This window comes from Pteropus medius, unplaced genomic scaffold (genome assembly GCF_902729225.1).
Source record: "Pteropus medius unplaced genomic scaffold, Ma_sr-lr_union100, whole genome shotgun sequence".
In the NCBI taxonomy this organism is placed as follows: Eukaryota; Metazoa; Chordata; class Mammalia; order Chiroptera; family Pteropodidae; genus Pteropus; species Pteropus medius.
The window spans coordinates 24,857,940-24,871,542 of NW_024344378.1; the positions used below are offsets into that span (position 1 = coordinate 24,857,940).

The following is a 13,603-nucleotide window of genomic DNA, read 5'->3' on the forward strand; positions in this document are numbered from 1 at the left end:
CCTCTTCTACACTTGTGGAATAGAGTTCCCAGATAGCAGTTCCCAGACCTGGGTGACTAGGCCATTCCTCTTTTTCCCACCTCCTGAGAACAAGTTCATAGCGCTTCAGCTAATAATACCCAGATCACTACTTCGGAACAATCATTTTTTTCAGATTCGATATCTGTGAAAGTTTTAAAAGTAAATATTTTTATTCTGGGTACAAGGGGGGCTGGAAGAGGCTGTGCATGAAGGGGCATCTTTATTTTTATGAGAATTATCCTTTTGAAACATAAATCGTATTATGTCACTTGTGCTTAAAACCCTCTGATGGTTTCCCATTGCTTCTAGGGATACAAACAAAAGGCTGTATTATCTGGTAATTTGTTTTGTCTCTCTGTGCCTTAGTTTCCTTATATGTAAAAAGGGAATTTAAAAATTATATAATACTTTAAAAACACTTGTCACAATGCCTGGCACACAGTGAGCACCCTATATCTGTTTGCTTTTGTCCTTTTGACTTCTAGAGACTTTACTGATAAACTCTCCAGCTCCTTACTCTCCATTCAAATGGCAAATCTGCCATTCTCCTTTCTGTCACTGGCCCTTTGCACGTACAGTTACTTCTGCTAGAACACACTGCCAACCACTCTTCTTTTAGTCAATATCTCTTGGACCCTTAGCCCTCAGCTGAAACATCATTGCCTCAGGGAGGTTCTTCTCCGCCTGGTTCTAATCCTCCTTTTAGAGGGTGTCACACAGCCTTGTCCCTCTCCCTGTAGTATGTATCATGGTTATAATTAGTCATTTGTTTTGTAATTATTTGATTCCCTACTGGTTTTTACGTACCATGTGAGTAGGGGTAATGTCTGTTTTATTCTTGGTACCTAGCAATGTATTTAATAAATATTTGGAAAGTAAATGAATTTCCACCACCAGTGGCCTCTTCTTGGTGTGCTGGGGTATGAAAAGCACAGGGCATAGGGCCTTCTCTGAAGATATAGAAGAAATTAGGACTCCTCTCCTGATTTGAGGGCTGGAGAATAGAGGTGCTCTCACTTCTTTGCTCAGGAAAGAGACCCCAGATCCTCTGAAGCAAGGGTAATACAGAGATTGGGGCCACCGCTTTCTTTTTTTCTTTTCTGTCAATAACAGTGTGGGATCACTTTGCAGAAATAAGACTCTCAGGACCATTTGCCAACTGGACCAGGGGTATGTGGGCACATTAGGTAACCACAGAAACAGACAAGAGAAAAATCATTCCACGGCTGTCTGCCTCACCGTGGGCCAGTTAATACCTCCCAACCGGGCAGGGCCATTCCTGCTTAGAGGCCAATGTAGGTTTAAATGTGCTTCATATAGCTCTCAGATGGTGTGTCTTCTGCCATCTACTTTCAGTCACACATTGGGAAGGGCTGGGAGCCCAGATCATTTTTGTAAAATGATACTCGAAAAATAGTCATGACTGTTAAATTAACCAATAAGTGATACTCACAGAATCAAATCTGATGGCTTTAAATGTTCAAACAAATATTTTCTGAACCCATTCCATATGCTAGGTGCTGTGTGGCATTTTTTTGCAGAGAAGAATACATTTGCTTGTTCCATTGGTTCATAGGAATTCCTTCTCTCATTTGGTTAATTCTGTGCTACGATTACTCAGCTGTAGATCGGAAGACTCCCCACTTACCCCCATAGGTACCCATATCAAAGGATGCTTGAGATATCCTAGAAGTCCTTGGAGGTAAAAGAGGCAGCAGGACAGCAGGTATACAGGAAAATAGTCAGATAGACCTAAGTTCAAATCAGCAGTTCCGTGTTGTACTTATACATGTATGTGCGCACATGCACACACACAGAGGCTGAGACCTCAGTGGGTGGTAATACTGGAGTGTTTCCTAGTAGTTAGGAACCTGGATTTGAGAACTGAACAGGCTTGGGATGGGATCGAATGCTGGCTTTGCCCCTACTAGCTCATCAGCCTGGGTAAGGGTTTTGGTTCTGGAGTTGATAGCCTATAACCCCAGTTCTTGTGAGTTGCCAGGGTCTCTGAAACGTTTTTGCACTCTCAGTTCCCCTCTGTGTTCCCAGTTCATTCACAACAATATTTGTTTGAAATGGACTTTAGATGAGTCTGCTTATTAATGCAAAAATGTGATTCTGGGTATAAAAAGGAGAAAAATACCCACCACTGCTACTACAGGTGTTTCTGATGACTGTGAACTTCACAGGGAAACCCTCAGAGGAGTCATGCATTTGGTCAGGACTTCACAGAATCACTTGTGGCATTAATATTATAAAATCATTTTAAAAAAGTTTGTCGTCATAATGAAATACAGAGTTAAAACACTCAAAATACCAAATATGTGTTACCAGTTGACAAAAACATTTTAAACTTTATTGAAGATGGTCAAATATCTTCTGTTGGAATTCTGTCCACTGAAAATAAAACACTCTTAAAACAAAATACTATTTTAACTGTACTATTAATTCCTTTATGATTTCTTGGTTTTAAGACTCAATTTCAACAGAAGTTTAAATAATGAATTGCACTATCTTGAGATCTTTTTTTCTCCTCTTTTAAATATTTGCTACTGACTCACATATTATTATAAACAAATTATAAGCATGTTCCATTATGTTCTATAAATGTTCTCATGGACAAGAATTTTCATAGCTTATTTAAATGAATTTTTGTTCTTTAAGAGAATAAATGATTTTGAAACACTCAAAAGGGTTAATGACATGTACTGAAAAATCTTAGTTTTATGCATCTTCATAAAAATATACGAATTTTAACTTGAACACTAAATTCTGCACCAATCATAGATTTTTAGACATGGCTCCTGATCCCAGGAATGAATGCTTAACACCTTTTTCTACTCTGAAGGTGTTGCAGAAAACATCCAAAATTAGACCGGTGAGAAACCAAGGAGCACTCGGAGAGTTGGAGAACTCAGGTTTATTACGCCGGTGGTCCCAGAGGAGCTAAAGCTCTAAAGATCTGGGCCCAGAGGTCAGCTGCAACTTTCTTTATATAGACCCTTTTTGGCATGGGCTGATTGGTTAATTTGTCCTTAGACTGTTACAAAGTGATGGGAGTTGCTATGGTTACAGGTAGTTCCACTGCTTTACAAAGGGCAGGAGTTGCTAGGGGGTACAACAGTTAAATTTGTTGCTTAGACAGATCAAACAAAAGGGAAGGTGAGTCTTTAGTCGATTTTGAGTATAACCTATGCAGCAAGCATATTTACAGAAGCAGAACTGAGAGCTGATTAGCCTTTTGAATGAAAATTCCTCTTCAGATAGAAGAAAGATGATATCAACAGAGAATGAAGTAGAAACAAAGAAGCTTCATATTACAAGTGAGGGCTTGTTTCCCTCAGTTAAATAGGTGTTCACATTTCTCTAGGCTCTTAAATGGTTTTAGAAACCTCAGACTTCATTCAAGAGGAACTTCCCTCTGAGCCTCTACCTACATCCTGTGCTTATTTCAACGATAACATTTATATCATCCTAAAATTGCATATTTATCTGTCCATCTCCTCTACTAATAGGTGAATTCCTTCAAAGTTAAGACTATATCTTAGTCACAGTTTTATTCTCAGGACCTAGTATAGTGCTTGGTACATAGTTGATATTCAGTAAACATTTGTTAAGTGAGTAATAAATGGATGAGTGAATGGCCTGATGCATGAATCCTAAGGAAAATACAACAAAAGATTTTACATAAGGATGGCCTCCAGACTCTAGATACCTCCTTTCAAGTGTCCTTGTAAGATGCTTCTGCTTTGTGCCCACAATCAGGAAAATCTGGAGAGTATTTTTCCTTTTTGTGTGTGTCTATGAATGAACTAAGAGCAGCGCCTCTTAATTAAAAACAATGGAGAGCTGGCATTTCAAGGTGTTAGTAAAAGCGGCAGCAACCATCATTACCACCATCATCATCCTCAGCATCACCTTCCTGGTTGTAACATTTATTGAACATATTTTATTTAGATGTCAGATTCTATGCTAACTTCTTTATATATGTTATCTCGTTTAATCTTCAAAACAACTCCATGAAGATCTTGCTCTCATTCCCATTTCACAGATGCAGACACTGAAGCCTCGAGAAGTAAAGTCACCTTTTCAAGATGACAGTGTTGAAGTCAAGACTCAAATCCAAGGCAGAATGATGCTCACATTCAATTTCTGCTAACCATAAAGCAACTCAGAGGCTGACAGTCCTAACAGGCCAAGGAGAGCCCCAGATAGCACTTGCCTTATTCATTCTGAGCACCTCTTCCTACCTTACTTCAACAAAGCCTCTGGCCCTCCCCTGTCTGTCTCCCTTCTCATTTGAATGTAAGCCCCTAATGGTCTTCAGTATGGCTGCTGACAACAATATTGGAAATGAGGGGCTTGAATTCATCAGAGTCTTCACAGAGGCTTCAAATGCCTCTTAAAAACATTATACATATAGTATGTGCACACGGATACTAACATTCAAACAGTCAGAGTATGACAAGTAAAAGGCCTCTCTTGAAAGCAACCATTTTTGCATGTTTCGGAGTCTATTTTTTGGCAGTTATCTCCTTACTCCAAAAAATGTTTATATCCCTATTTCTTTATATCCTCTTCTCTTTAAAGAAGAACATACTTAATTATCTTCATGAAAGATGAGGAATTTTGTCCTTTCTCTCAAATCCTGTAAGTTGTATATTTTTAGTTTTGTTTTTCTATTGGTAACTCCTTCAGCTTTAAATACTATTTGTTAACTTCTCTCTTTATTCTTCAATTTAAATGTGTTTCTTGACTCCCTCAGGATTATCCTATCTGCTCTTTATTCTTTTCTAATTAAATCTGCCTTTTACAGGAAATAAACAACAATTTCTTATTCCAGTTTTTTTGGGGGGAAACATTTAATTACTGACATTGAGAAATCATCTTTTTCATTTAAAATATTCAGGAGTTCAGTTTTATATGTGTTAAGCTTTTGCGGGGAAGCATTGGAATATGATCCCTGTTGTTTCTTTGGGTATAGAGTTTCAAATAACTATCTTACAAGTGGATTTCTGAAATATGGCTCATTCTAAGTTTCTGTAACTAGGACTTGACATCTTTTATGACCAGCTCAAATATGGGAACCCCAAGTGACTGTCTAAGGTTGCTGTCACCAACAATCACGTTTCTGAATTCAATGTATTGGATTTAACAAACCCTTAATTTCCTGATTTCTTGAAGTGTTGCTGGGGAAGGGGGAGGGGATTGGCATATGATCCAAGAATCCTATTGATTTTTAACCATTAATAACATATTGGAAGAATTTGAAATGATTTTTTTAAAGATAAAATAACAGTCATCTTAGACTCAGTTGCTTTTATCCCATCCAATTGCCCATTTCTATCAATTCTACCTCTTACATATACCTCTCTGCTGCTTCCCAGGGATTTAGACTTTTTGGTATATTGCTTACTGAAATGGAGGAGAGGTCTGAAATCCAGCCCCCATGCTGTGCACTAAATGACATGTGTGGGAATTATGCTGCATCACCCCGTAGAGTGGGGAGGGGGGCCTTTTTATAATTTTTACTATTCATTAAATGTGCCAACAATACCCTACCAGGAACATTGTCTTAGGAACAGCCTTCTAAATGCCTCCAGTTCTCACTGGCCTTTCCCTCTATCCACCTTCCATACCAAGCATACTTATCCGAAGTATCAGAGATCATAATTCAGTAAGTTTGGGGGTGAAGCCCAGAAAGCTACATTTTGGACACTCATGTTGGGCAATTCTGATGCAGATGGGCTAAAGATGACAGAGGGCTTTTGTCCTGTGTCCACCAAACTTCTTGGCCCCATGAGTGACTCCACCATCAACTGAGTAGCCCAGCACTTTATGAATCTCTTAGGGGTAGTAAGGGCTACCTCAGTAGACTAGAAATCTAATATTACATTTTCTTTGGAGTGAGAAATATTATTTTAGAAGTTGAAGACTTCCAGATATGATCTTTTGCATTCTTCTAAGAGGTGACATAGCACTGGGCCATAGTGGGCAATGAATGAATACTTTTTAGTTGATTAATTGGCACAGAAACATACTCCAAATTACATTAACACATTCTTTTAATCATTAAGAAAATATTTTCATGGTCACAAAACTAGTCAGTCAGAGGATTTCTTTAAATAAACTTAAATCTTGGAATTAGAACTATGCATATGCCTTTCCCTGCCTGGTAGGCATGTAAAGGGTAATTGTTTTGATTATGAGGAAGTCAACTAAGACAACCTTTCTAAACTAAATTATTTATGAGGTACAGTCATATAGCTCGAATGTGTGTGTATATTCCTATTATGACTTCTTATTTTTATACTCAGAGGTAATAACTTTAGAGAAAGACACAAACATAATATACTTATTGTAGTAAAAGAAAATAAGTTGAAAACTTATTAGAAGTTTTTATCAGAAACAAAATATTCCCTATATGTAGGAAAATTTATTTTCATTTAATATTCTACTTACATTCTATATATGACCAATAACTTTAATACAGTTATTCTATATCTACACATACACACACTCAAACTGGTTAAAAATGAACAGTGGAGTTTTCTACTGTATAATTTAAATATGGGTAACTAAGCTTAGTCCTGGTTATATGTAAATATTCAATCCTTTAATTTACAAACTTACCCAGCAATATCCTGAGAATGAAAAATTGAGTTTAATGAACTAAATTTATTATATTGGCTGGTACAATATGCACATTGAAAAACATTTAGCTGCCTTATATTGAAAATTCTCTTCCTTAACACTAATTTTTCTAATTTTGCTGTCTCACTGCTTTACATTACTATCAATTATTTCACTCTTTTCTCTCTCTTTTTACTAAATCTTGCTTTTGTAATTTTTTGTAATTTAGTACACTGGAAAGAAAAGAAAAAAAAACTGGTGATAGATCTAGATAACTTCTTCCTGATTATGGAAGTCAATCACTCTTTTGATTACCACTGCTATCAGAGTTGCTCCTGAGATTTTAGAAAGGTTAATGGGGAGGCAGAGAAGGGGGACCAGAGAGAAAGTAGAAACACCTTTATTGTGGAAGTCCCTGACAGGATGGTATAAGCTCTTCATTTTCCATTTTGAGATAGCCCACCCTTGCAACCAAGGGCACACCCTTGGTGATTAATACTTCATATTAGAAAATGTTTCTCATTACCTGGCAAACTTTGAACTTAGCAGACAGACCATCCTGGGTGGTCTTAAAGGCAGAAAACCAGGAATGCTGTGTACTGATTGTTGGCTGTCTTTATAGAGCCACCTATACCACTGGAGGTGAGCAAGCTCATGGAAATGTTGAAGAGTTATCAGAAACCTGTAGACTATGGCCAAGTTGCAAGGCTGCAGAACTCTGGCCAATTAATCCTTGAGATATCAGTTCCTGACGTGTGATCGCCTTGTGAATAATTAATAACTAATGGACATTTCCTTTTCCTATTCTCACCTACTACAGGCTGCTCCAACCCTCATCTTGTACCCACAACCACCTCCAGAAGATAAGTTGACTTAGACCACCTGGAGTCACATAAAATGCTGTCTGTCTTCCTATTTCTTTTTCATAACCTCAGTTCTTTCTAACATCTTAATATACCTGGGACCAGACACCTACATAGCAGGTTTCTCCTCCTTTTTAAAATTTCTGATTACTCTTTTTGTCATAAAATAAATATGACATAAAATTTAGCATCTTAACCATTTTTATGTGTATAGTTAAGTCGTATTAAGTACATTTACACCGCTGTGCAACTATTACCACCATCTATCTCCAGAACTCTTTTCATCCGGAAAATGAAAACTCTATATCTATTAAACACTAACTTCTCATTTCCCCTGTCACACCAGTCCCTGGCAACCACCTTTCTACTTTCTGTCTCTATGATTTTGACTATTCTGAGTACCTCGTATAATAGAAATCATACAGTATTTATCTCCCCCTTCTCCTTTTCTCTCTTTTCCAATTCCATTTAATCTACTTCAAACATGATCTCTTTAAGAAAAGAGGTCATTCTTTTTCATCTTTCTTATCTTTTCTCTGTGGGAAAAAAAAAAAATTAAAACCCTGTCCTGCCTCCCCCTTCCCTCTTCATTCCATCTATAAGCCTCCCATTAAAATAAAGGAAGGAAGGAAGGAAGGAAAGAAGGAGAAAGAAAGAAAAGAAAGTTACTCGGATAATAATTTTCTGATTCTTTCATATAGATATGAGTTTCAAAATGTAATTAACCATAATAAAATAACTACAGATACCCACATCTAAAATACTTTGAAATGGCCCAAAGTTCTTTTCAAAATCTCCATAAAAGTTTAAATTTAACTCTATACTCATCTTAATTAAAATTATTTCCCCTCAACAATTGTCTTTTAACTCACTTATATAGCTTTTTTCTTGGAGGCCGATTCTCAGTATTCTAAAAATGCTGTTTTTCTCTTTATTCCTAAACGAGAAGTGTGTAGATTTCAACTGTGTTATGAGTTAAAGAGATTTTTAAGGACTAGAGTCTGTGAACCAAACCACGCATTTAATATTGTTTCTCCAGGAAAGTGTTCTAAGTTCCACACAGTTCCTGAGAATTGAACTGCTGGAGTACAAGCATTTGTAAACTGGGGGCTGAGTGTGTGTTATATGCTTCCCACAGATTTTCATTAGTGATAGAGAGCTGAAAGCTCTCTTGACCAACTTGGTACCATAGGACACACAGTGAACAATAATAGAAGCAGACAACCATGCCCTAGCAAACCCCAGCATGTCTTCCAGACTCCCTGCCTGAGTATATGCCAACAGAGTTTAAGACCAACTAGTCAATATGCTGAACCTATAGATTCAATCAATACATATTCTATGACTTCAAACACTCATATAATTTTTTGATGCATTTTGTTCCACTGCAAACTGAAGAAACATATGTTTCACTATGGCACGTAATAGACTTTGAAAACCCCCACATAAGGGCACTGAAGTTGAAAAGATTTTCCAAGAGCACAAGCCAGAGCTATAGAAGTAAGCCTAGAGCAGAAGCCAACCAGCTAATTGTATTATTCAGCAGTAAGTTACTTACAGAGGGAAATCAGAAACCATTATAGAGCTGCAAAACAGAAAGCTAAATAAACTCTCAACCCTTGCATAAAACAATAGTTTAAAGATAACACATTAGCTGAGGGTCCAAAGAGTCCTGGAACTGGGAATGTTGATCTATGAAGTTCTGACTGAACAGAGAAGTGCAAATAGCAATTCAGATCCAGTTATTATCAGGGCAACAGACACACTAACCAGCAGCCTCCTTTTTTTTCCCCAAAGGGGAAAGACTTGAGACAGCCTGCCTTAGTCTTGGGGGTCTATCCCTTTACAATTAATGGAGAAAGTGGCTTTTATTGACTTTGTTTATTTGTTTGAGGCCTCATGTTTTGGGCCAAGCCATTTGTCACAATGAACATTAACTCCCTCTCTAAACTCTTTGAACATTTAGAGCCTCTTCCACACGATTTGAAACTTAACTCTCTGCAGTCTCATATTATTCTCTGAATACTTGATGCTTGCAAATCTAGCCTCTTTGTTAGGATCATAAACCAACTTAGACAAGGAAATTAGCTTGCACTTCATTAGCATCTCCCATAACACCTACATACTCCTGGGTACAGGGTATCTGATAAACACAGGTTACTTAACTCACAGGATGAGGTCCTCACATAAGGTCACAAGCACTGAAACAATGTCAACTCCATATGCCAATCTCAGCCCAATTTCCCAGGAAAAGTACTGATGGAGAATGTAAGCTTGGCAGTCATTGGGAGCCACATCAGAATGCAGAAATTCTGAATCCTGTGCATAGGGGAAACTGCTTACCACCTAGAGACTATAAGCTTCATGAGGACAGGAACTATGTTTTGTTCTCTATCCAGCACCTGTAGGGGCTCAAAATACATATGTTGAATGAATGAAACATATGAAACCAAGAGTCTCCCCTTTAGTCTCTTGGATTAGTGTTTCCACATCTTTTCTTTCTCTTCACTCATCATTTATAATCAATCCACAAAAGTTAAGGTGACTCCAGAAAACAATCCAACGTGGTACTACATGGCATATAGGGAGGTGTGCACCTCCTCTCGTCTGTGCAGGGCGTATGTGCAGGGGAGCAGTGGGGGAGGTTGAGGATCAAAGAGGAAGGTCACTGGTCTGCTAGCCATGGGTCTGGGGCTTGCTGCAGAGGGATAAGAACTACTCTCCTGGAGAGAGATAGCCAGATGTCAGATTGCGCTCTTGGTAGCCCCCAGGCAGTGGAATACTGCTCTCTGCAGTCCTTGTCTGGCTGGCAGCTTCCTGCCAGGGAAGGCTGCCAAGCAGGTTGTGACAGCTGTGCGCAAATCTCCACAGTTCTTTGGTGCACTGACATGTCTGACCTGCCTGTCTGCTACTCGTGGGAAATAGCTGAGAAGTTCCAATGCTGAGGGATTTCATTTTCCACTGGCATTCATTTTTCAGCAGAATGTCTGACTATCTTGTCTTCTAAGATGGAAGTCATTGGAATGTGGCCTTTAGCTTTTCTGGTCAACATGAACCTATCGATTCTGTAATAGGAGAACTAAATTCCACTCTGTTCCCAGCCACCACTGGTTTTCATTTTGGCCACGTGACCACACTGGTTTACGAGTATCTTATCACAGTAATTGACACCTGTCATGGACTACCACTAGGAGAAACCACCTGTCTGAATAGTTAAAGAAAAATTAAAGATAGCTTTTTAACCATTTAGTTCTTTTGAAAAAAATTTTCAAAATCTTAATGCTTATTATTTGGAATGTTTATACCTTGCTTAAGGGATTCTGACAAAGGGCTACCTTTTTATATTCTCTTAAAGCAGCTACCTTTATTTAAAGTTACTGAAAAATGAACTCAATTTTTCATTAGACATATGTTAACTTAGATTCTTTTCTGCACTCAAAAGTAAAAAGTTAAAAGTGAAATTTCAGACATACCTTTCAGCATCATTCGTCCAGTAGATCCTCCGAAAGTATTGAGAAGGCCACTCCTTGCTCCTAAAGATGTGGTTGCTTCTAGGAGAGAACCGGTGATGTACTGAGATACAGAAGTCCTTTGGAGGGTGGCACGATATTCACAAACGTTGTTTAGGACACATTGCTTTAAGCAGGGACCAATGGTAATCCTTTCATAGGCTGTCTCGGAGGCTGGGAGCTTTGTGAAGAAATGGAGAAGAGATCCAATTGTATCTTCTGTTTCTTCTCCCCTTCTCACTGCATTGTAGATCTGTGAATAGCACAAAGTACAGGAAGTATTAATCTAGTTTCTTAGAAAAGCAAATTAACTTGTTGACAAGATGCCAAGATGACTTATTAAGAAAGAAGGCTCAGTCGCTCTAAGCACAAACACTTTTGAGCACTGGACTCATGCATTAACCTGAACATTCTACAGACACCATTTATTTGGAAAAGCTATGTGTAGTTATGAAATAGGCCATTCAAACAACCCTGCTATCAAACAGAGCACTTACAAGTTGTACCAACCAAAAATGTTCTCAGCTCTTCTGCAGAGGTACAAAGGCAAATCTTTCCTTTTTGTCCTTTTGGACTCTAGGGAGTGACTATCCCGGTCTGACTGCCTCTAGGGAATACTTCAACCTGACATTCTTAAGGAATCTTTCCTCTATTCTCAAACAGACAAGAGGATAAGAGGGTCATGGGAAAGTAGAAATTCTATATATCTCTCTTGGGCATAATCCTTCAATCCATCAGATTGGATGAAAGTCTCTGAAACCTTTTTCCTCCTCTTCCCTCACCTCCCACATCCAATGAATTGACAGGTCCCGCTCACTCTTCCTGTTATGTCTCTGTCACTGTCCTGATTTCCTCTCCCTTTTATAACCTGATCACAAGAATTATCTCCAGGGGACTGGACTATTAAGAGAGGTGTCCCATCATAATTCCAAAGCATTTCAAATTAATCGTTCCACATGCACTTATGTAGATCCTGCTCTGTGTGAGTCACTATGTTGAAAGATGTGGAGCATGGGCAAGAAGAAACACATCTCTTGTGCTACAGGATTTCACAATCTAATTTAAAAGATGAGGCCTGAAAATTATGAGGTTTAACATTATTGTAGGGAGGCTTTGGGTTTGTCAAGGTCTCTTGAAAGTCAGACTTTCAGGTACTTTTAAAAACAACAGGGAAGAAACAGAACATGGGGTGAGTTAATCTAGCTTTCTGATGGTGGAATAAAGGTTGACTATATTGCGCTGTTTTTCCATCATGCCACTTTGAGCAACTGGCCTTGGTTTTCTTGTTATCCATTCATCAAATCAAGTCATTATGTGTTTATATACCAGTTATGTGTCAAAACTGGGTAAATAAGACAGCTTCTCTCCTCAAAGAGTTCAGTCTACTGATAATCAAAAGAGCTCATAGTAGAGTGCAAATCAAAGTCATCCACTCTGGTGACAGCAATGAGTGGCCACGAAAGAGAAGACCCACCTATCCTTTCCAGGCCATGAGTGTGTCCCCATGATGTTGCACACTCCAAATCTCACCATAACTAGGGCCCATGGGCACTCAAAGGGGCCCCTGTTGATCTGTGCTAGGTCCTTAGGAGACCCTAGAATGTACCTACAACCCCCTTGATATTCAAATTATGCAGACCCTAACTAGATTTCTACTCTGCCTTCCTCTGCCTACTGTATAGACTTGTCACTTGAAGGGAGAGTGTGAATTCTTTGCCTTCAATTCTCTGTCACTGAATTTCTGGTGGTCAGTGTGGCCATGGAGACGGTGTGCAGGGACAGAAAGAACTTAGGCTTTGGCATCAGGTTTATGGGGTTGTATATCTGACTCTGCCTTGACCAGCTAAGGAGCTGGTCATGAGCACAAGCAAGCTGACTTATACGTTTCGAGGCAGCTTCCTCTTCTCTAAACCGGGGATACTAAGGCCTCTTCTTAGGGATGTTCATCAAGACAATAATGCAGAGTGCTCAGCCTGGTATCTAGAAATGATGCCCACTACTATTGGGCAAGAAGAGAATGTACTCCTCTATCCTCAAGGAACAGTAGAGTATTGTAGAACAACCTAGCATAGTCTATGAAATTCACAGTGATGGGGTTATATCCTTGCTCTTATGTGCTGCTGGATAATACCATCCTAACTTTATCCGACTGTATTGTGAGGGGTAGAGAGCTGCAGAGCTCAGGACACGCTTTTCTTCTCTCAGTTCCAATCATACAGGCAATCTCCAACACATTAAGTCTCAAACGAGCTCTTCAGAAGTAAAAGCTCTAGAAGTTCAGTGGAAAGAACCCACTGTTACGTCTGATTATTCAAGAAGGCTTCAGAGAAAAAACAGATTTGAGCTGTGCCTTAGAAAACAGGCATGGCTTTAACTGGAGCAGCTAGGGGAGGAAACTCACATGGTAAGCAAGGTGAAGAGCCTGGAAAATGAATGATTTCTAGGACAGCAAGCAGAGCATGGTATTTAAAGCAGAGACTGGCCTGATAAAAGAGAGCCTTGAATGTCAAACAAAGAGGTTTAATTCATCAGAAGTGGGGAACTCTTCACTTCGGGGTTTTTTGTTTGTTCGTGTTT

General features: G+C 38.8%; 1 protein-coding gene across 3 annotated transcripts in view; it reads right to left on the reverse strand.

Annotated features, from left to right (window-relative positions):
- Positions 1–13,603, reverse strand: part of PLCE1 (phospholipase C epsilon 1) — a 287,768-nt gene that overhangs the window by 149,142 nt on the left and 125,023 nt on the right. For all 3 annotated transcript variants that reach the window (XM_039871703.1, XM_039871701.1, XM_039871702.1), the window contains exon 3: positions 10,991–11,279. In XM_039871703.1, coding sequence (XP_039727637.1) covers positions 10,991–11,279 — 289 coding nt within the window. The remainder of the gene's footprint in view (positions 1–10,990; positions 11,280–13,603) is intronic.